The sequence below is a fragment of the Choloepus didactylus genome, chromosome 22, assembly GCF_015220235.1.
Source record: "Choloepus didactylus isolate mChoDid1 chromosome 22, mChoDid1.pri, whole genome shotgun sequence".
Lineage (NCBI taxonomy): Eukaryota > Metazoa > Chordata > Mammalia > Pilosa > Megalonychidae > Choloepus > Choloepus didactylus.
Window position 1 is genome coordinate 3,552,990 of NC_051328.1, and position 22,754 is coordinate 3,575,743.

Consider the following 22,754-nt stretch of genomic DNA (forward strand, 5'->3'; position numbering starts at 1 on the left):
CAAAAATGACCCCAATTCTCCCTCCTTATCTGTATCCCTGCCCTTTGCAATGTTACCTTGTAGTTCCTTCCATCAAGAAATGGAATCTACTTCCACACACCTTGAACCTTGGCTGATCCTGAGACTTGCTTTGGCCAACAGAATGCAGCAGAAGAAATAGTGTGCCAGTTCTGAGCCTGAACCTCCAAAGCCCTTCATGCCACCATGCTCATTCTCTTGGAAGCCTGCTGCATGGCTATGTAATCAAGCCGGGGAAGCCTCTGGAGATGAAGAGCTCATATGTCCCATTTGACCTACTTGCCCCAGCTTGCAGCCAGCCAATCCCCAGAAGCACAGCCACCTTGCTGACCAGCAGTTGCATGAGTTAGCCCAGGCAAGACCAGATGAACCACCCAGATGAGCTTAGCCTAAGTTGCTGACCCATAGAATTTTAAGCTAAATAAATGACACTTGTTTTAAGCTGTGGAGTGTTGAGATGGTTTATGATGAAGCAAAAACTACCTGCTTAACCTTGGGCAACTTACTTAACCTCCCTGTCCCTCAGTTTCCTCACCTATCATGTGAAGGTTAACGGTAGCACCTCCAGGGTAGTTGTGAAGATTGAATGAAAAGATGTTTGTAAAGTTTCTGGTACATTAGCTCCTTACCATTAGCTATTGTCTCCCTTTTACCCAAGGACAAGAGGAGGCAAGAAATGAGTAGTCAATAAATGAATAAATGTGTGATGAGCGGATAAAAGGACAGGAAGACAGGGAGAGCAGCATGGGGAGCAGGGACAGTGTTGGCTTTTATGATGGGCTAGAAACCATTCCCAGGTTCTGCACCAGCCCTGCTTCACCCCACCCCATCTCCCACGGTCCCTGAGGCCTCCAAGCCTCCTCCTGGCTTACCTTGCATAGGGTCGCACCGGGATCATGGTCTTTAGGCTGGGGTCATATCTCTCCACAAAGGACTTCCGTTGGCCTCGCCGGTCCAGGTCTGAGATAAGGTAGGGGCCTTCACCCACCATTCTGATGGCAGTCTAGAGCCCTGAGCTCTTGGCCTTGGGACAATTTCACTCTGCAGGAGAGAAATGGGGAAGCTTCACTGAGAAGCAAGGGTACTCTGGTATGGGGATTGGGCAGCTCCTACTCCATCCAGACCAGCTCCTTTTCTCTGTGCCCTCAGACCTAGTTTCGCCATGGGAGGCCATGGACAGAAGCCCCACCATACCTCTCAACTCCACATTGAGGTTTTCTTATCAGCAAGGATATTCCATGCTTCTCCTTATCCCATTGTGCATTGACTGGGAGCAGGAATGCCTATTGTGGGTTTTCTATCAGGATTCAGCCCATGGCCAAGCTGAGTCCCAGCCAGGTAGGGTCCCAAGAAGGTGGTTTTGCTTACTTAGTGTGACCCACAGTCAAGTTTGTCACACACCCCTTCTTTCAGATTCCCTCAGGTACCCAGAGTTTGTGCCTTACTTCCCCACACAAGTAGCCAGAGACCTTAAACAAGGCTCCTGACCCCCGTTCAGGACTGGCCACATTATTCCGACTTGTGTGATCACCACCTACAATGCAAACCAAACAGTCCAGGTGAGAGGACACTTTTGAAGTTCCTGTCAAGTTCACAACCAACAAACCAACCACCCCATTCTCTAGCAACCAACCTCCCTAAACCCGTAGAGGTGCATGACCCCACCCTACCATCAGCATGGCTGACTGGCTCAGGACTACACACCTGATCAAGCTGGGCCAACCAGATTCTCTACCACTCAGAAATATGAAATCAAGATAAAGAATGGGTAGAATTGGGAGCTGAGCAACCACCATATACCCCCATGTTAACCAGAGAAGAACAGAAAGCAAAGGGAATGAAAAAAGTATAGCCACAGAGAAAAAGAAAAATTACCATGGTTAATGACCCTGAATATTTTCCTATTTAGTCCAATAAGTTCCAGTTCTTAGCTGAGACCCAGCTGTATTCTTCTCCTGAGGTTCCAGGACACATCCCTCCTTATACCCTATGTATTAATTTTCTTTTTTTTAAACCTACGCTATCTTGAATTGGTTTCTGTCCCTTGAAACCAGCACCCTTGCTATTATACATGCACAGGGTCCTATTCCCATGAGTTTTCTCTCATGTTCCCCAGCTCATGGCTAGAAACATCAGATAAATCAATTCCCATCAAAGTGAAAATCCAGGGCATGTCAGAGCAAGAAGTGTCCTCAGATGCAATCTTTTAAAAACTCCTCATTGTACATGAAAGGAGACAGAGAGGGGAAAGGCCATCCTCAAGCGTGCACAGAGAATGACTGGCATTGTCTTATCTGGAGTAGTCTACATACAGAGAAATTGATGTTCTCTCTCTTCTCCCATAACCTTTGAAAATCCCTTGCTTACATTACAAGAGGCATTCCTCTGGAATGACCTATCTTGTTCACAGCTATATTCCTAACACCTAGCACAGACCCTAGCACACAGTAAATGTTCAAATGTATTCACTGAATAGATGAATGTGTAATGATGAGTATGAGAAAGTCTAAGGCATAACTTATCCTCCTAGAAAAGGAGAAATAAGCATGCAATAATACACATGAATATGTAAACTATGGCATAGGGTAAGTCCTAAAGAAACTACTAAATAAGAGTTAAAGCTAAGAAATAAATAGAGGAAATAAAATGAAACACTCAAAAACAGTAGATTAGTCCACGAGAGGTCAGCAAGAAGGAATAGAGGAATAAAGAAGATGAGGGATATATGGAAGACAAGCTGATAGACTTAAACCCAACCATATCAATAATTATATTAAACATAAAAGACCAAAACATTTCAATTAAAATGCAGAGCAAATAAGAAGTAAAAGAGACTTTGGGCAGAGAGATATTCAGAGTTGTGGAGTTGTAAATGAGGCATATCATTTTTGTAGAATGGTGAAAAACTAGCTAGTGATTGTCATTAGGTGTTTTACTCTATAAAGTAGTAATGAGCCTAAGAAAAAATGTAAGTCTCATGTTAGTCTTATTTGTCTGGATAATAGAGCTCTGCTACAGAAAGAGAAGGTATTTTAGACCTTTTGTACTATAGGAGCTTGTTTGGCTGTGCAGTGTTTCAAATTACTTGTTAATTAATAGCTGGCCATTTGTATAGCCAGTATGTTATATTTTTTTTTCTGTAATTATACTCAAATTAATCTACAAAAAAAAAAAATGCAGAGCTTTCAGACTGGATCAAAAATCAGGTTCCAATACTGCCTATATTTACATTTTAAATATAAAGGCACAGATAGGTTGAAAATAAAAGGTTGTAAAAGGACAACACCATACAGTCAGAAGTAAATATAAAAAACTGTATTTATGATCTCAGGATAGGAAATGAAAGCTTAACAAATTTAAAAATCAGAAACCATGAAGTAAATGATTGATATTAAAATTATGTCTGTTAAATAAATGTAATTAAATATAATTTCTAAAAGGTTAAAAAGAGACACAGGGGATGACATCATCAAATGGTGACATAAACAGCTACTGAAAACTCCTCTCCAGAGATTCAATGAAAAAAAAGGACAACTCTGAATTGGTTGGAACTCTGCAGGAGGAGATATATATATGTGTGTGTGTGTGCGTGTGTGTATATACACACGCACACACACACACACACACACACACACACAGGAGAAAGGCCCTGCAGATGCCAGATTGAAGAGAGAGAAGAAATATCAGGTAGGAATCTTCTGTCTCGGACCAGCTTGTCCTCTCCTCTACCCCTCACTTGGTCTCCGTGTGGGAAAGGCACAGAATCAGCAGATGGGAACCCTCCCACCAGGGAAACAGATTTTGAAATCTCTCACAGCAGTAGAGCACTCCCCCACTATTGGAGACCTGGGGGACAGGAGAGGACATTGCAAGGCCCAGGTTACTGAGGGACAAAGAGACAGAAAATGTGGGCAGAGACTGTTTCCAGCCCTGGGTCTGAAATCTCTTCCCCCACCCTTGAGGGAAGCAGAAGCTGGCAGCTGTTTCCTTGCCTTGAGGACAGCTGAAATACTGGGTCAGCTGAGGGAGTATTCTACCACAGGTGTAGCCCCAAATCAAGCCAGATTTTGGCCAGCAAAGTGAGGGTGCAGGAATCCTGCAGTTTCAGCTCAATTGTATGCACCCTGTGCTCTGAGGCAAAGCAGCCTCTGAAAGTGATTAAGTTACTGAACAGCACCATCTTCTGGACAGTCTGGAAAGTACATGGGAAGTAGAGCACCACTGGAAGCCAGCAGACCTATATTGCCACACAGTGAACTTGATGGTGTGCCCAGTGCCTACCTCCCATCCCTGTGGCAGGCCATGGTGGGTAACTGATTTGGGGGGAAGACTGGGGGGCAGATTCAATCTGACAACTGGCCAGTGACAGAAACAAAGAAATAAAGAGATCAAAGAAAACCAACAAGAAAACCCTAGGCAAAAGAGAGACAACAACATCCATAATAAACTAATCAAGAAAATCAGATGCCTAGACGGCAAAAAATCACAAGCCACACCAGGAAAAATGAAGATATGGCCCAGTCAAAGAGCAAACTAACACCTCAACTGAGAGTCAAGAGGTGAAACAACTAATTAAAGATGCTCAAAAAATCTAAATCAAATCAATGAGTTATATGAAAGATATAAAGAAGATGCTGGATGACCATAAAGGAATAATTTGTAGGCTTGAATAAACAAATAGCAGAACTAATGGGAATAAAAGGCAAGGGAGACATACAACAGCAGACTTGGAGAGGCAGAAGAAAGGATTATTAAACTAGATGACAGGACATCTGAAATCCTACACACAAAAGAACAGATGGGGAGAACAATGGAAAAATATGAGCAGGAGCTCAGGGAACTGAAGGACAACATGAAGTGCATGAATATACATGTTGTAGCTGTCTGTTCCAGTTTGCTAATGCTGCTGCTATGTGAAATACCAGAAATGGATTGGCTTTTATAAACGGGGTTTATTTGGTTACAAATTTGCAATCTGAAAGCAATGAAAATGTCCAAATTAAGGCATCAGCACAAGTATACCTTCACTGAAGGAAGGCCAATGGCATCTGGAAAATCTCTGTTAGCAGGGAAGGCACGTGGCTGGAATCTGTTGATCCCTGGTTGTGTTCCAGCTCTTCTCTCAGCTCCTGTGCATTATTCAAAATATTGCTCTTGAGGTGTTTTGTCCATTCTTACCTTCTCCAGAGCAAAGTGTAAGCAAAAGTCTGCTTTGAATGGCCATCTCCAAAATTTCTCTCTTGGCTATAGCACTAAGCTCCTTCTGTCTGAGCTCTTGTAGGGCTTCAGTGATTTAATTAAGACCCACACTGAATGGGCAGGGCCAGACTTCCATGGAAATAATTCTATCAGAGTTATCACCTACAGTTGGGTGGATCACATCTCCATGGAAACAATCCAATCCAAAGGTTCCAACCTAATCAAGACTAATTATGTCTGCCCCCACAAGATTGCATCAAAGAACATGGCATTATGGGGGACATAATACATTCAAACTGGCACAGTGTCCCAGGAGAAGAGAAGGGAAAAGGGGCAGAAACAATAATAGAGGAAATAATCAATGAAAATTTCCCAAGACTTATGAAAGAAATAAAACTATAGGTCCAAGAAGTGCAGTGTATGCCAAACAGAATTGATCCAAATAGACCTACTCCAAGACACTTACAAATCAGATTGTCAAGTATCAAAGACAGAGAGAATGCTAAAGGCAGCAAGGCAAAAGCAATCCATCACATACAAGGGAAGTGCAATAAGACCAAGTGCAGATTTCTCAGTAGAAGCCATGATGGCAAGAAAGCAGGATATGATATATTCAAGACACTGAAGGACAGGAACTGCCAACCAAGAACCCCATATCTGGCAAAACTGTCCTTCAAAAGTGAGGGAAAGTTAATAATATTTACAGATAAACAGACACTGAGAGAGTTCATGAACAGGAGATGTCCTCTACAGGAAATACTAAAGGGAGTGCTGCCAACAGATGGGAAAAGACAAGGGAGAAAGGTTTACCAGGAGAGAGAAAGAGAGTAAAGATCAGACGTTTGATGCTGAAGGAGTATGGTATGTTGAGCAGGATTGATTGTATAGATCCAGAAATGGATGGCACAGTGCTGGGTGATCATGGCACAAAGCTGCAAGCACACTGAATGAAGATGACTGTGAGTGCAGTTGAAGGAGGAAGGTTAGGAGCATGTACAGCACCAGAAGGAAAGATAGAAGATGAATACTTGGATGGTATAACTTACTGAAACCTAGAGTGGTCAATGATTGTGATTAAAAGTACAAATATAAGAATGTTTTTGTATGTGAGAGAGCAAATGAATGTCAACTTAGTGAGGTGTTGAAAATGGGATGGTATTGGGGAAAATACAATCAATGCAAATTAGAATCTGTAGCTAAGAGTAGCATTGTAATACACCTCCATTAATTGTAGCAAAGGCAATATACTAAGGCTGGATGTCTGCAGGGGGGGATATAATGGAGGAGTATGGGATTTTTGACATTAGTCTTGTTGTCTGACCTTTTTAATTGTATTTTAATTTTATTATTTCTTTTGTTGCATTTTAGTTGTAATTTTTTCCTTTCTTTTTCTTTTTTTCTTTTTTCTTCTTTTGTCTCTCCCTTTTTCTGGAAGAACTGGAGGTGTCCTCATGTGGATGGTGGTGGTGAATGCATAGCTATGTGATTATACAGGGAAGCTATTGATTGCTATCCTAAGATGGAATGTATGGGGTGTGTATATAACTGTCTAAAAAATAAACAGAGGGATACAAGTGCTGGGGAAAATGTGGAGAAGGGGATGTACCTAATCACCATTAGTAGGGAGGCAGAATGGAGCAGCCCATCTGGAGGGCAGTGTTGTGGTTCCACAGGAAGCTGAGCATGGGGTTGCCATATGGTCCTGCCACCCTGATATTGGGTATAGACTTAGAAGAACTGAAAGGAGAGGCACAAATGTACATTTGCACAGTGGGGTTTATGGTGGCAGTATCCATAATTCACAATGGATGATGGTGGCCTAAGGGTACATTGACTGATGAAAGGAATGGTGAACTGTGGTGTATACATATAAAGGAATATTGCACTGCTACAAGTATGAATGAAGTTGTGAGGTATGCAACTAGGTGAACGGACATTGAGGACAGTGTGTTGAGTAAAATAAACCAGAAATGAAAAAACAAACAATATAATGACTCACTAATATGGACTCAAAATAATGTGCAAACTCTAAGAATTGAATCTGAGAGTATGGGTTATCAGAGGAAGGCTTATTGTAGAGGTTCCTAGACTGTAAGCTTACAGCAGTTGCATCTATTCCTGAGTTGTAATGACTATTTTCAAATTCTGAGATGCTGGGCTCTTTGTTTATAACCTGGTTTGTCCCTGGAACTTTGTGTCTGTGTGACACCTGAGACTCAGAGCCAGAGTCCAGCAGCTATGAATGTCAGCATTACCCTACACAGCAAATGGTAAAGAGATTGAAAAAGATATTAGACCTCAATTAGTGATATTAATGAAATGGGCTTGGTTAGGACTAAGGCAAATATGACTAAAGGGTAAAGGACAAAAATGATGGTGTTTTAAAACTTCAACTTCTATGTGAGACCAAAGGAAGAGATGTTTATTAAGTGAAAATTTTTTTGTAACATGCTATATAATTTAACTTGGACAGTCAGTTTTTTCAAACACCATAATTACATGGAACTTTGAATAGGGAATGAAATGTGTTTGGTTTGTGCAGGTTAGCATGAAGCCCCAATACATCCCAGAGTAATTTGGGCAGAGAATAAAAATGTATTTGCAAAGCCCCCTTGGGGGACAGGTGAAAATGTGGGAATATTAAACTTCCCCACCTGGGGAATTACTGATATTCTCACAAGCACTGGGGACTACCAATTTAGAAAGTTGAGCCCTTATTCTTGGGGATTGTTCTTATGAAGTTTGTTACTGCAAAGGAGAGGCTAATCCTACTGAAAATTGTTCCTAAGAGTAAGCCCCAAGAGAACTTCTTTCGTCGCTCAGATGTGGCCTCTCTCTCTAAGCCCACTTAGCAGGTAAACTCACTGCCTTCCCCCCTATGTGGGACATGACTCTCAGGGATGTAAATCTCCCTGGCAATGTGGGACATGACTCATGTTGATGAGCTTGGCCCCAGCATTGTGGGACTGATAAAGTCTTCTTGGACCAAAAGGGGGAAAAGAAATGAAACAAAATAAAGTTTCAGTGGCTGAGAGATATCAAATAGAATTGAGAGACCATTCTAAAGGTTATTCCTATACATTATATAGATATCCCTTTTTAGTTTTTAGTGTATTGGAATAGCTAGAAGGAAATACCCGAAACTGCTGAACTGCAACCCAGTAGCCTATATTGTTGAAGAAAACTGAATGACTATATAGTTTACACTATGTGACCATGGGATGGAGAAAACTTTATGGCTCCCACTCCCTTTATACATTGTATGGATAGCTAAATAGAAAAATGAAGACAAAAAGTAAATAAATAATAGGGAGGTGTCCTAGTTTGCTAATGCTGCAGAATGCAAAACACCAGAGATGGATTGGCTTTTATAAAACGGGGGTTTATTTCACTACACAATTACAGTCTTAAGGCCACAAAGCGTCCAAGGTAACACATCAGCAATCGGGTACCCTCACCGGAGGATGGCCAATGGCCTCTGGAAAACCTCTGTTAGTTAGGAAGGCAGCTGGCAACTGCTCCAAAGCTCCGGCCTCAAAACGGCTTTCTCCCAGGACGTTCCTCTCTAGCAAGCTTGCTCCTCTTCAAAACATCACTCCCAGCTGCACTCCTTTCCTCTTTGAGTCAGCTCATTTATATAGCTCCACCGATCAAGGCCCACCCCGAATGGGTGGGGCCACGCCTCCATGGGAACATCTCATCAGAATCATCTCCCACAGCTGGGTGGGGCACATTCCAAGCAAATCCAACCAGCACCAAAAACGTTTGCCCCACACAAGACCACAAAGATAATGGCATTTGGGGGACACAATACACTCAAACCGGCACAGGAGGGATGAGGGTATTGGATGTTTTCAGTGTTCTTTTTTACTTTAACTTTTACTCTTATTTTTTTGTGTGTGTGATAATGAAAGTGTTCAGAAATTGATTGTGGTGATGAATGCACAATTATATAATGGTGCTGTGAACAATTGACTGTGGATGATTATATGGTATGTGAATATATCTCAATAAAATTGAATTTAAAAAAACAAAAACAAGTGAATGGGGCATATAAGGGGGCAAGATGGCAGTGTGGGGAGGTATGGAATTTCATTCTTCCTCTATGGCAGCTGTTAAATAGCCAAGTACAGTCTGGAGAAACTGGGGGACTTCCATGACCAGACAGACATTGTACACCAGTCTGGAATGGATGGAATGGCTGAGATCACAGTGGAGAACTTTAAGTAGTCTACCAATCTGTCAAGGCTGGTGACCCTTCCCTACTGGTATAGGAGGCTGGGTTGGAGTCACTTCCCTGTAGGAAAAAGAAGGAGTCTCTCCTAGAAGCAAGGAAAGGTTGCTCAACCAAGCTCCAACTGCAGATTTAATTAACAAATTCAGACTGCTGAATACAAGCTCTGAACACAGATAAACCCAGAGAAAGCATAAAAGGAACCTGAAGATCTCTCCCTGGCAGAGAGGAAGTGGGGCTGATGGGGAGAAAAAAGAGGCATTTGGAGTTGGCTGAGAACAGAATACTAGAAAAGGGCTGTGCCCCGAGGAGAGGGACACATAAAGCCAGGTACCCACTTCAGCTCTTTATTGGTGAACTGGGACACTAGGGACCTGATCTGAAAAGGATTTTTTTTTCTTTTTAGCATAAAGAAAGCATCAAGTTTTTCAGTAGTCAGCACTGCCCCAGGCAAGGGCAGAGTTAAGGAACATATGACAGACAAAGAAAAGTCAGGTGAAGGAGATAATTCCCTGAACAGCATATCTTCAGGAAGAATGGGGGTCAGGGACCAGCACAAGTGGCAGCTCTCATTCAGAGAATTTAGACCCTAGGGGCTGGTAAAGAGAAACAGTTTAATCCCACCCTCTGCCTCAGCCTGTGTCTCAACCAAGCCCCTGGAAGGGTTGGGGTCTGCTGATAATTAAAGGCACATAAACTTTACACCAGTGGGGAGCTGCTGAATGAGAAGCACCACCTGCTGGGTAGGATGGAAAAAGCACAGAATGAAGAGGCTTCATAGTTAGAGACTGGCACCCTGTTGGGTTTCATCCCAAGGGAACTTTGATACTGATTACACCCTCTTCCTGAGTATGGGGCCTGTCTTCTATGGGAAAATCTGATTGGGGTCGATCCTACCTGGGGAGACCATCCTCAAAAAAACACTTCCAAATAGGCAGGGCAAGAAGCAGAAAAATGACAGCTAAAAATTTCTGATCAGTTAAACAGAAGCTATGCTAGAGGTCTAGCATAAGTTGAACTGAATGTCAAAGAACAGATAGAGAACAAAGCTAGCCAACAAGAAAAACCCTAGGTAAAAGAGAGGAAATAATCTCCAGAATAAACAAATCAATGAAATCATATGTCTAGAAACCAGCAAAAAAAATCATGAATCAGACCAGGAAGCATGAATATATGGCTCAAAGTAACAAATTAACACTTGAAATGAGACACAGGAGTTGAAACAGCTAATTAAATATGTTCAAACAACTAATTAAATATGTTCAAACAAATTTAGAGTGGATTTCTCTAAATCAAATCAACAAGTAGAAGGAAAATATGGCCAAAGAGATGAAGGATACAAAGAAGACAGAGTGACCATACAGAAGAATGTGAAAGCTTGAAAAACAAATAGAACTTATTGGAATGACAGGCACAATAGAAGAGATGAAAAACACAATGGAGACATAAAATGGCAGATGTTCTGGTTTGTTAATGCTGCTGGAATGCAAAACACCAGAGATGGATTGGCTTTTATAAAAGGGGGTTTATTTGTTTACACAGTTACAGTCTTAAGGCCATAAAGTGTCCAAGGTAACACATCAGCAATCAGATAGCTTCACTGGAGGATGGCCAGTGGTGTCCGGAAAACCTCTGTTAGCTGGGAAGGCACGTGGCTGGCGTCTGCTCCAAAGTTCTGGTTTCAAAATGGCTTTCTCCCAGGATGTTCCTCTCTAGGCTACAGTTCCTCAAAAAGGTCACTCTTAGTTGCACTTGGGGTATTTGTCCTCTCTTAGCTTCTCTGGAGCAAGAGTCTGCTTTCAACGGCCATCTTCAAACTGTCTCTCATCTGCAGCTCCTGTGCTTTCTTCAAAGTGTCCCTTTTGGCTGTAGCTCCTCTTCAAAACATCACTCACAGCTGCACTGACTTTCTTCTGTTATGTCAGCTCATTTATATGACTCCACTGATCAACTTAGACCCACCCTGAATGGGTGGAGCAACACCTCCATGGAAATTATCCAATCAGAGTCATCACCCACAGTTGGGTGGGGCTCATTCCAAAGAAACACTCAAAGAATTACAATCTAATCAACACTGATAATGTCTGCCCACACAAGATTACATCAAAGATAATGGCATTTGGGGGACCCAATCTATTCAAACCGGCACAGCAGATTTGAAGAGGCAAAAGAAAGAGGACATGATATCTGAAATCCTACACACAAAAGAACATAGAGGTAAAAAAAAAAATGGAAAAATATGAACAGGATCTCAGGGAATTGAATGACAACATGAAGTGCACAAAAATACATGTTATGGGTGTCCCAGGAGAAGAAGAGAAGGGAAAAGGGGAAGAAAGAATAATAGAGGAAATAATCAATGAAAATTTCTCAACTCTTATAAAAGATGTAAAAGTACAGATCCAAAAAGCACAGCATACTGCAAACACAATAGATTCAAATAGACCTACCCCAAGACACTTATTAATCAGATTTTTAAATGTCAAAGAAAAAGAGAGAATTCTGAAAGCATCAAGAGAAAAGTGATCCATCACATACAAGGGAAGCTTGATAAGACTATGAGTGGATTTCTCAGCAGAAACCATAGAGATGAGAAGGCAGTGATATGATATATTTAAGATACTGAAAGAGCCAAGAATTCTATATCTGACAAAACTGTTCTTCAAAAATGAGGAAAAGTTTAAAATATTTGCAGAGAAACAGATACTGAGAGAGTTTGTGAACAAGATACTGGTTCTAAATGAAATGCAAAAGGGAGTGCTACAGGCAGATAGGAAAAGACAAGAAAGATAGGTTTGGAGAAGAGTGTAGAAATGAAGATTATAAGGGTAAAAAGAGAGGAAAAAAATAAGATGACATAAAATCCAGAAGACAAAAGTGTAGAAGAAAGTACTGCCTTTACAGTAATAACATTAAATGTTAATGGATTAAAATCCCCAACCAAAAGACAGAGACTGGCAGAATGGATTAAAAACAGGACCCATCTATATGTTGTCTACAAGAGAAACACTCTAAAGCCAAGGACAAAAATAGGTTGAAAGTGAAAGGCTGGAAAAAGATATTTCATACAAACAACAACCAGAAAAGAACAAAGGTAGCTATACTAATATGGGAAAAATTGGAATTGAAATGTAAAGCAATTAAAAGAGACAAAGGAGGACAGTGTGTATTAGTAAAAAGGACAATTCATCAATAAGACAAAACAATCATAAATATTTATGCACTGAGCCCGGGTGCCCCCAAATACATGAGGTAACCACTGACAAAACTGAAGGGAGAACTAGACACCTCTACAATAATAGGTCAGAGACTTCAATACACCATTCTCAGTAATAGATAGAACATCTAGATAGAGGATCAATAAGGAAACAGAAATTTTGAATAGTATGATAAATGAACTAGACTTAATAGTCATTTACAGAACATTGCACCCCAAAACAGCAGGAATCACATTTTTCTCATGTGCTTATGGATCATTCTCAAGGATAGACAACATGTTGGTTCACAAAGCAAGCCTCAATAAATTTTAAAAGATCATAATAATACAAAACAGTTTATTGGGTCATAATGGAATGAAGTTGGAAATCAATAACAGGTGGAAGACTGGAAAATTCACAAATATATGGAGGCTAAACAATACACTCTTAAACAACCACTGGGTCAAGGAAGAAATTACAAGAAATATCAGGAAATATCTCAAGGCAAATGAAGATGAGAACACAACATATCAAAACTTAGGGGATGCAGCAAAGGGCAGTTCTGAGAGGAAAATTTATTGCCCTAAATGCCTACATTAAAAAAGAAGAAATATCAAAGGTAGAGGACTTAACGGCTCACCAGGAGGAACCAGAGAAAGAACAGCAAACTAGCCCCAAAGCAAACAGAAGGAAAGAAATAACAAAGATTAGAACAGAAATAAATGAAATTGAGAAATTGAAAACAATAGAGAGAATCAACAAAACTAGAAGTTGGTTCTTTGAGAAAATGAATAAAATCAATGGACCTTTAGCTAGGCTGACAAAGAAAACAAGAGAGAGGATGCAAATAAATAAAATCAGAAATGGAAGGGGAGCCATTACTACTGATCCTGAAGAGATAAAGGAGATAATGAGAGGATACTATGAGTAACTATATACTAACAAACTAGACAAATTAAATGAAAAGGACAATTTCCTGGAAAAGCATGAACAACTGACACTGACTCAAGAAGAAATAGAAGACCTCAACCAACCAATCACAAGTGAAAAGTTTGGATCAATCATCAAAAAATTCCCCAAAGAGAAAAGTCCAAGACCAGATGGCTTCACATGTGAATTCTACCAAGCATTCAAGAAAAATTAGTACCAATGCTGCTCAAATTCTTTGAAAAAAATGAAGAGGGGTGAAAGCTACCTAACTCATTCTATGAATCCAATATCACCCCAATACCAAAGCCAGACAAAGATACTTCAACAAAAGAAAATTATAGACCAATCTCTCTAATGAATATAGATGCAAAACTCCTCAACAAAATACTTGCAAATCAAATCTAGCAGCACTTTAAAAGAATTATACACCATGACCAAGTAGGTTTTATTCCAGGTATGCAAGGGTGGTTCAACACAAGAAAATCAATTATTGTAATACATTACATCAATAAATGTGATAAAAACCACATGATCATCTCAACTGATGCAGAAAAAGCATTTGACAAAATTCAACATCCTTTCTTGATGAAAACGCTTCAAAGGACAGAAATAGGAGGAAACTTCCTCAACATGATAAAGGGAATATATAAAAAACCCACAGCTAACATCTTGCTCAATGAGGAAATACTGAAGGCTTTCCCTTTAAGATCAGGAATGAGACAAGGATGTTCACTGTCACTATTTGTATTCAATATTGTGCTGGAAGTTCTAGTTGGAGCAATTAGGCAAGGAAAAGAAATAAAAGGCATCCAAATTGGAAAGGAAGAAGTAAAACTTAAACTGTTTGCAGATGACAAGATCTTACATACAGAAAATCCCAAAAATCTACATAAAGCTACCACAGCTAATAAATGAATAAAACAAAGTGGCAAGATACAAGATCAACATGCAAAAATCTGTAGTGTTTCTGTACACTAGTAAGGAGCAATCTGAGGAGGAAATCAAGAAAAACATTCCATTTACAACAGCAACCAAAAGAATCAAATATTTAGGAAAAAACTTAACCAAGGATATAAAAGACCTATACCCAGAAAACTACCAAACCTTGCTAAAAGAAATCAAGGTAGACCTAAATAAATGGAAGGACATACTGTGTTCATGGACTGGAAGACTGAATATAGTTAAGATGTCAATTCTACCCAAAATGATTTATAGATTCAATGCATTACCAATTAAAATCCCAAAATCTTACACTGCAGAGATACAAAAACCAATAATTAAATTTATTTGGAAGGGCAGGGTGCCCTGAATAGCTAAAAATATCTTGAGAAAGTAAAATGAAGTGAGAGGTCTCACACTACCTGACTTTAAAGCATATTACAAAGCTACAGTGGTCAAAACAGCATGGTACTAGAATAAAGATAGGTAAACTGATCAATGAAATTGAATTGAGTGTTCAGAAATAGACCCTCTCACCTATGAATAATTGATTTTTGATTTATGTAGTCAAGTCAACTCAACTGGGACAGAGCAGCCTCTTCAAAAAATGATTGGAGAATTGGATATCCAAACCCAGAGGAATGAAAGAGGACTCCTATGTCACATGTTAATAAAAAAATTAACTCAAAATTAATCAAGGAACTAAACATTAAGAGCTAAGATCATAAAACTTTTAGAAGAAAATGTAGGGAAATATCTTAAAGATCTTGTGATAGGAGGTGGTTTCCTAGACCTTACATCCAAAGTGCAAGCAATGAAAGAAAATAAGATAAATGAGTTCTCTTCAAAATTGAATACTTTTGCAGATCAAAGGATTTTGACAGGAAAGTGAAAAGGCAGCCTACACAATGGGAGACATCATTTGGAAACCACATATCAGATAAGAAAACATAAAGAGATCCCACAAGACAACAACAAACAGATAAAAAACCCAATTTAAAAATGGGCAAAAGACATGGATAGACACTTTTCCAAAGAGGAAATACAAATGGCTCAAAAATAAATGAAAAGATGCTCAATTTCACAGCTACTGGGGAAACGAAAATCAAAACCACAAAGAGATGTCATCTCACACCTACTAGAATGGCCATTATCAAAAAAACAGAAAACAATAAGTGCTGGAGAGGATGTGGAGGAAGAGGCACACTTCTTCATTGTTGGTGGGGATGTAGAATGGTGCAACCACTTCAGAAGGCAGTTTGGCAGTTCCTAAGGAAGCTAAGTATAGATTTACTGTATGACCCAGCAATCCCATTAATAGGTATATACTTACGGGAACTGAAAGCAGGGACACGAAGAGAGACATTTGTACACCAATGTTTACAGCGGCATTATTCACTATAGCCAAGAGATGGAAACAGCCCAAATGTTCATCAACAGACGAGTGGATAAACAAACTGTGGTATATACATACGATGTAATATTGTGCAGGTGTTAAGACAGAATAGTCATGATGCATACAACAATGTGGATGAACTTTGAGGACATTATGTTGAATGAAATTAGCCAAAAGCAAAAGGACAAATACTGTATGGTCTCACTAATATGAACTCCTATAATGAGCAAACTCTGAGAGTTCAAGTTAAGAACACAGGTTATCAAGAGGTAGAAAGAGGGTAGAGTTTGGGCATTTGATGCTGATGGAGTAAAGAATGTTCAACAGAATTGGTTGTAAAGTTCCAGAAATGGAAAACTCATTATTATCTGATGGAAGCACAATATTGTAAGTATAACAAACAAAGCTGAATGTGAGTATGGTTGAAAGAGGAAGGCTGGGGCATGTATGACACCAGAAGGAAAGATAGAAGATAAAAATGGGACTGTGTAACTTAGCAAAACCTAGAGTGGAGAGAGAGAATATTTACTGCTGATAGGGAAGCCTCTCTGGAGGGCAGTGTGGTGGTTCCCCAAAGGGAAGTGTTGGGCTGTCATATGATCCTGCAACTCTGTTATTTGGTATATGCTTGGAAGAACTGAAAGCATAGACATGAATCGGCATCTGCACACTTGGTGTTTAAAGCGTCAGTATTCATGATTTGCAATGGATGGAGGTGGCCTAAGGGTACAATGATGGGTGAACAGAGGGGTGAACTGTGGTGTACACATATAATGGAATATTGAGTGGCTGCAAGAAGGAAAGAAGTTATGAGGCATGCAACTAGGTGAATGAAACTTGAGGACATTGAGTAAAGCCAGAAACAAAAGGACAAATATTATAAGCCCTCACTAATATAAATTAACCATAATGAGAAAATGCTGAGAATTGAATTCGAGAGCATAGGTTATCAGGGGATAGAACATGGGCAGAGATTGGGCAATCAACAATGCATGAGTACAGAATGTTCAATAAGACTTATTGTAAAGGTTCCTAGATTGTAAGCTCTTACAGCAGTCACATCTATTTGTGATTTTTAACTGTTATTTAAGAGATGTTTATTTGGTACAAAATTTATATTCTCTGTAGCACACTATCTAATTTAACCTGTATGATCAGTTAATTTAAACATAATTACATGGAACCTAGAAGGGAATAAGGTCTTGTTATTCTGTGAAGGTTAATGTAATATCCTGATACATCCCAGAGTACTTTGGGCAGAAAATAAAAACATATTTGCAAATTCCTCTTAAGAGACTGGTAAAATGTGGAAATATTCAAATTCCCCACCTGGGGAATTCCTGATATTCTCACAAGCATTAGTGACTCCCAATTTAATAAGTCAAGACCTCAGTCTTAGGACTTGCCCTTATGGCACTTATTCCTGCAAAAAGAAACTAAGCCTACTCATAAACATGCCTAAGAGTAACCCCCGGAGAACCTCTTTTGTTGCTCAGATGTGGCCTTTCTCTCACTCAACTCTTGACATAAACTCACTACCCTCCCCACTGCTTGGGTCATGACTCCCAGGGATGAGCCTGGCCCTGGCATTGTGGGATTGAGAATGCTTTCTTGACAAAAAAGGGGGAAGAGAAATGAAACAAAATTAAGTTTCAGAGGCTAAGAGATTTCAAATGGAGCTGAGAGGTCATTCTGGAGGTTATTCTTATACATTATATAGATATTCCTTTTTAGTTTCTAGTGTATTAGAATAGCTAGTAGGAAATATCTGAATCTGGTGAACTGTAATCCAGTAGACTTAATTCTCAATGATGATTGTATAAGTATATAGCTTTTAGTGTGTGACCATGTGATTGTAAAAACCTTGTGACTGGCACTGGTTTTATCCAGTGTATGGACAAATGAATAATAAAATAAAGGCAAAAATACATAAATAATAGGAGTAATAAGGGGTATAGGATGCATTGGGTGTTCTTTTATATATATATATATTTTTTTCTTTATTTTGGAGTAAAGAAAATGTTCTAAAATTGACTGTGGCCATGAATACACAACTAAATGCTGATTCTGTGAGCTATTTGATTGTCTATTTTGGATGGATTACATGGTGTGTGAATATATCTCAATAAAATTGCATTAAAAATTGACTCATAAGAAAAAAAAGTGAATGGGAGACATTAAGTGCAGCCCATCCTTAAGGAGTTGGGATTTACACCCCACTCCTTGAAAGACAGTACCTATATAAATTACTTGAAATTATTCTTCTCAGGAGATTTGTCTCTTTTCCTCCATTTATTTATTTATCCAATCATCTATTTATATCATTATGGACTTGTGGATATTTATTTTATATTTTGGGTTATAATTCAATATTACTGTAGTTATTTTTTGCTTGAATTGCCCCAGCTTTGGCCATTGGATGTGCTTTCAGTTGACTCCTTTGTCCCTCTGACATATCCTCATCACTGTGGGTTTTTGTTTTCGGCTCTTCTTTACTTTCTGGTGCTACAAGATGCTTCAGGCTCATCTTGTATGTTTCCAGCCCCAGTCCTAGAATCAGCCACTTCTCCAAGGAGTCCTGGTTCCTAGTTTTGGAGAATGATGTTGGAAACTAAGGTCTGGACACTAGGTGTTTTCCTTGCTACTGTGGTGTTGTTGCATCTAGGCTCTCTCAAATGACAGAGCAAGGACATGCATGTGTGTACTATAGCCCATCTATAGTCACATGTCAAAAAATAGTTCTACATGTAACCGTCTATATCTATTTTAAACTAAACACGCATCCATACTTATTCTCCAACTCTAATCCATTACACATGGGATAATTCTAATCTCCTCTCCCTGCTTATCTGAAAATTCCAATTCCAACAATGAGAAACCTGACCCCCAACATCCACCATCCCTTTATTTAATTGTTCAATTTGAATACACATGTATAGCTATATCAGAATTGTTAACCCCGTACTCCTGTGTGAAACAACTTCATTAATTAGAATACAGTGCTTCTAAAGGCTGCGGTACAGCATGGAAAGGGGGCAAGCAGGGAGAAACCTGACAAGCGCCACCTCAGCCATGTGATCAAGGCCAATGTCAACAGTGATAAGTCATGTTGATAGCGTGTACCCTGGATATGATGCTATGAGAATGGCAATTTCCAATGTGGTCTTCCTCCCAAAGACCTATAATCCTGGGGTTACTTGGGGTTACTCATGACATTCTATAAAATACCTGACCAATACTCCTCAAAACTGTCAATGTCATCAAAAACAAGGAAAGTCTGAGAAACTGTCACAACCAAGAGGAGCCTAAGGAGACATGACAACTAAATGTAATGTGGTGTCCTGGATAGGATCTTGGAACAGAAAAAGGGCATTAGGTAAAAACTAAGGAAATCTAAACTATGGACATTAGTTAATGTATCAATATTTATTCATTAATTGCAACAAATATACCATTCCCTTGTATGATATTAATAGTAACCAAAACTGGACACAGGACATATGGAAATTCTCTGCGCTAGCATCACAATTTTTCACAGTAAATCTAAAACTGTTATAAAAACTAAAAAAAAAAAAGGAATGGGAAAGATATCACCAAAGTCCAAATGACTTTAGGACGTAGGGAAATGAGAACTTGTAGTTTTGTAGTTCTCGGGGGCTCTCCATGTAGTTGTAATATTTAATCATATTTTAAGGAATATAAAGCCTGGAACCAGGCTAGCTGTGCTCCATGTCACTGAGTAATACAGACCACCTGTGCTACAGAAGTTCCAAAAAAGGAGAGGTAAGTATGGTCTGGGAGGAGGTGGGGTTAAGGAGGAACACCTAGGGGAGGTGAAATAGAACTGGGTGCTTGGAAGGGAATGGGGAGGAAGGAAGAAGATTTTGACAGCAAGCCCATCTCAGCTCTTGGCTGAGATTGGCGTGTGCTGACTGCATTGTGAGGCCCCTAAGGGACCCACGTGCAGCAGGCTTGAGCAAGAGAGTCAAGAACTACAAAGTTGGAAGCAGGAGTGAAGGTCCCTGGATTAGCTCCTGCCTATGGAGACATAAGCCTATTGATCCCTGCAAAGGCCTGGCCCTGGGCAAATGTCCCTCTGGAGAGACTTCCCCACAAGACTTCCTTTGTTTACCAGGAAGCCCTTCTCTACCCAAAACACTGTGTCCCCCTGACTTTTCTGGGTTTGCTGTAGGGAGATGGTGGAGGGCTGCTGGCATCTGCAGGGCTGCTCAGACTGAGAAAGGTAAAGGAATTGGCCTCTCACCGATGATGGGTGGTCCTTGGCTGATGTCATCCAGCCCTGGCCGTGGAGGCAGGAGGAGAGAGAACTGAACAAGGCACTACCTTTGTCCATGAGTCTTTCTGCAGTGTTCCCATTGTCCTGTTACTGCCACGAATATGGAATGTGAACAGCCAAGCCATGATCCCTGACCGCTATCCATGACCTCCCACTGTCACTTCCCTGCCCACAGAGCCCTGCACCAAAGACCCCAAGGTGGGTCTGAGCAAAGCAGATTAGCTGAGGAAGAAGGAGGAATTCACAACAAATCCTGAAAGCCAGTTGAAATTATTTGGTGGAAAGAGAATCATAAAATCTAGGAATTTAAAAGGATCCAAGAGATATCAGACATGGCAAACTCAGCCAGACTACACTTCAGCAAGTTTTGGCAACAGATCCCAGTCACTTCTTCTCCACATGGCATTTCTGCAAAACTGCATAACCAGAATCTAATTCTTGAGGAAGTATCAGACAAACCCAAACGAACATTCTACAAAACAACTAGCCTGTACCCTTCAAAAATGCCAATGTCATGGAAGATGCAGAAAGACAAGGAAACATTCCAGATTAAAGGAAACTAAAGAGACTGGACAACTAAAAGCAACACATAATCCTGGATTGGCTCCTGGTCCAGGAAAACAATTACCATAAAGAACATTACTGAGACAAGTGGAGAAATTTGAAAAAGAACTGGATTGTAGATTACATAACAATATTATATCAATATTAAATCTCCTGATTTTGGTAATCATACTGTGGTTATGAAAGAGAATGTCATTACTCTTAGGAAATACACAAAGTATTTAGGGATAATGGAGTATTTAGAGAAAATGTCTGCAATTTACTCTCAAATGGTTCAGAATAATAATAACAACAATAACAATATGCATGCACAGAGAGAGAATACTAAAGCAAATGTGGCAAAATGTTTAATTTGCGAATCTGAGTGAAGGGTAATTGGGATTTCTTGGTATTATTATACTTACTTTCAAAATAAACAAGTTAAACATTTTTAAGAGAAATAGCCTCAACAGAGATGGCATTTTTTTCTTTCTGTGGAACTGAAGTCTATTTTCCTGCAATGCTTGCTCTGTCCTCTAGAGCCATGCAGACCACACGCCTGTACCCTCTTCATTGGGTGATCCCTCTGAAATTCGTCATTTCCTAACCCCTCTTACCCCCAGCCACCCATTTGTGATTCATCTCTTGTCTAAGCTAAACATCCCCAGCCCTTGCATCCATGGCCTTCTGAGAGGTTGGAACTCACCCTCCGTGGAGAACCCATACCCATGATTTCTATTTCTACAGGATCATTTTCCTAATGGGAAAGGTTTCTGGCCGCAAGTTGTCATCACGCTTGTCTTAGGGGGTTCTGACTCCAAGATGCCAAACATGGGAGGCCAGGCTTCCCTGGCCAGGATCCGGTAATCAGAGTGCAAAGGAAATTGATGCCGGGAGGTAATTTCCTTGAGTTCTCCACAGGGAAATGCAGAGTTATGATTACCTAAGTCAGCTTGGAAGCATTGCAGCTGGAATAGCACGTTGCTAAATTTGGCAGTCCCAGGGGAAAATGAGACTTTTTTTAAAATCAGGAAGTCTGCTTTGGCTAACGTCTCCATCCCCGTCTGTCATGCCATCCTCTGCCAGGCGTGAGGAGCTGCCTAGAGCGAGACATCTGCTTGCCGGCAGTCATGGGGCGCAAGTGGGGAGCAGCTGAGGGGAACCAGACGGCGTGAGGCCTGACCAGGCCAGGTCCCCTGCAGCCACGGTGACTCTGTTCTTGGCATGACTTTTTACACCCTGAGTATCTGACTTTTTTTCCCATCTCCTGTAGGGAAAAAAAAAGTCACTGGGGTCTTCTGTTTGCAGGTGTTGGGGGGGGCCTACCCTAACCTCAATAGACTAGACAAGGCAGTTTAGAGCAGAGGACACAAACTGGTGGATTACGAACCATAATCAACTTATAGGTTCATTTTATTTGCTCTGCACAGTTTTTAAGATTTTTGAATTTTTGGTAAACAATTGAAAATTTAGAATACCACATTAAAAAAAAAAAAAGCCCTCTGACTTCTGTTGGAAGAACTCTGGCCACACTGGGTCTATATGCTCTTGTGGCTACAATTAGCTCACACTGAGCAGCAGCCCCCCCTTATAAGGCAGAGCATGCAGGCTTTGGTTTGCCACAGTCTCCACCATTCCTTATTGTCTGCCTGACCCCAGGGCTCTGAGTCACTTGGCAGTTATCATCCCACATTTGCACTGTTGTTTTCCTTACAGTTAAATTCATTTTTCTCTATCCTTGTCTCCTGTCAAAAGTGGGAGAACAAAAGATGTCTAGAGGGCATTTTAGGGGAAACATTTCCCACACCTACCCACTTGGCTTGGTTATGTTCTATTTCTGCCTCTTTTGAGGATTGAATTTCCTGCCTTCCTTGGTGCCATTAGTGGAAGTCCTTCCTTAGGGCTCCCCTGCTTCAACCCAAATGCAGACACACTTTGAATCATAAAGCCCTTCCCAGATAGGAGACCCCTGTAGCCCCTGCTCCTATCTTAATAATAAAC

General features: G+C 40.3%; 1 protein-coding gene across 1 annotated transcript in view; it reads right to left on the reverse strand.

Moving 5' to 3' along the window:
- The window catches only part of ABCC12 (ATP binding cassette subfamily C member 12), an 85,244-nt gene extending 84,235 nt beyond the window's left edge, over positions 1-1,009 (reverse strand). Inside the window, exon 1 of the mRNA XM_037816090.1 lies at positions 891-1,009. Coding sequence (XP_037672018.1) covers positions 891-1,009 — 119 coding nt within the window. The remainder of the gene's footprint in view (positions 1-890) is intronic.
- Positions 1,010-22,754: the final 21,745 nt, after the last annotated feature.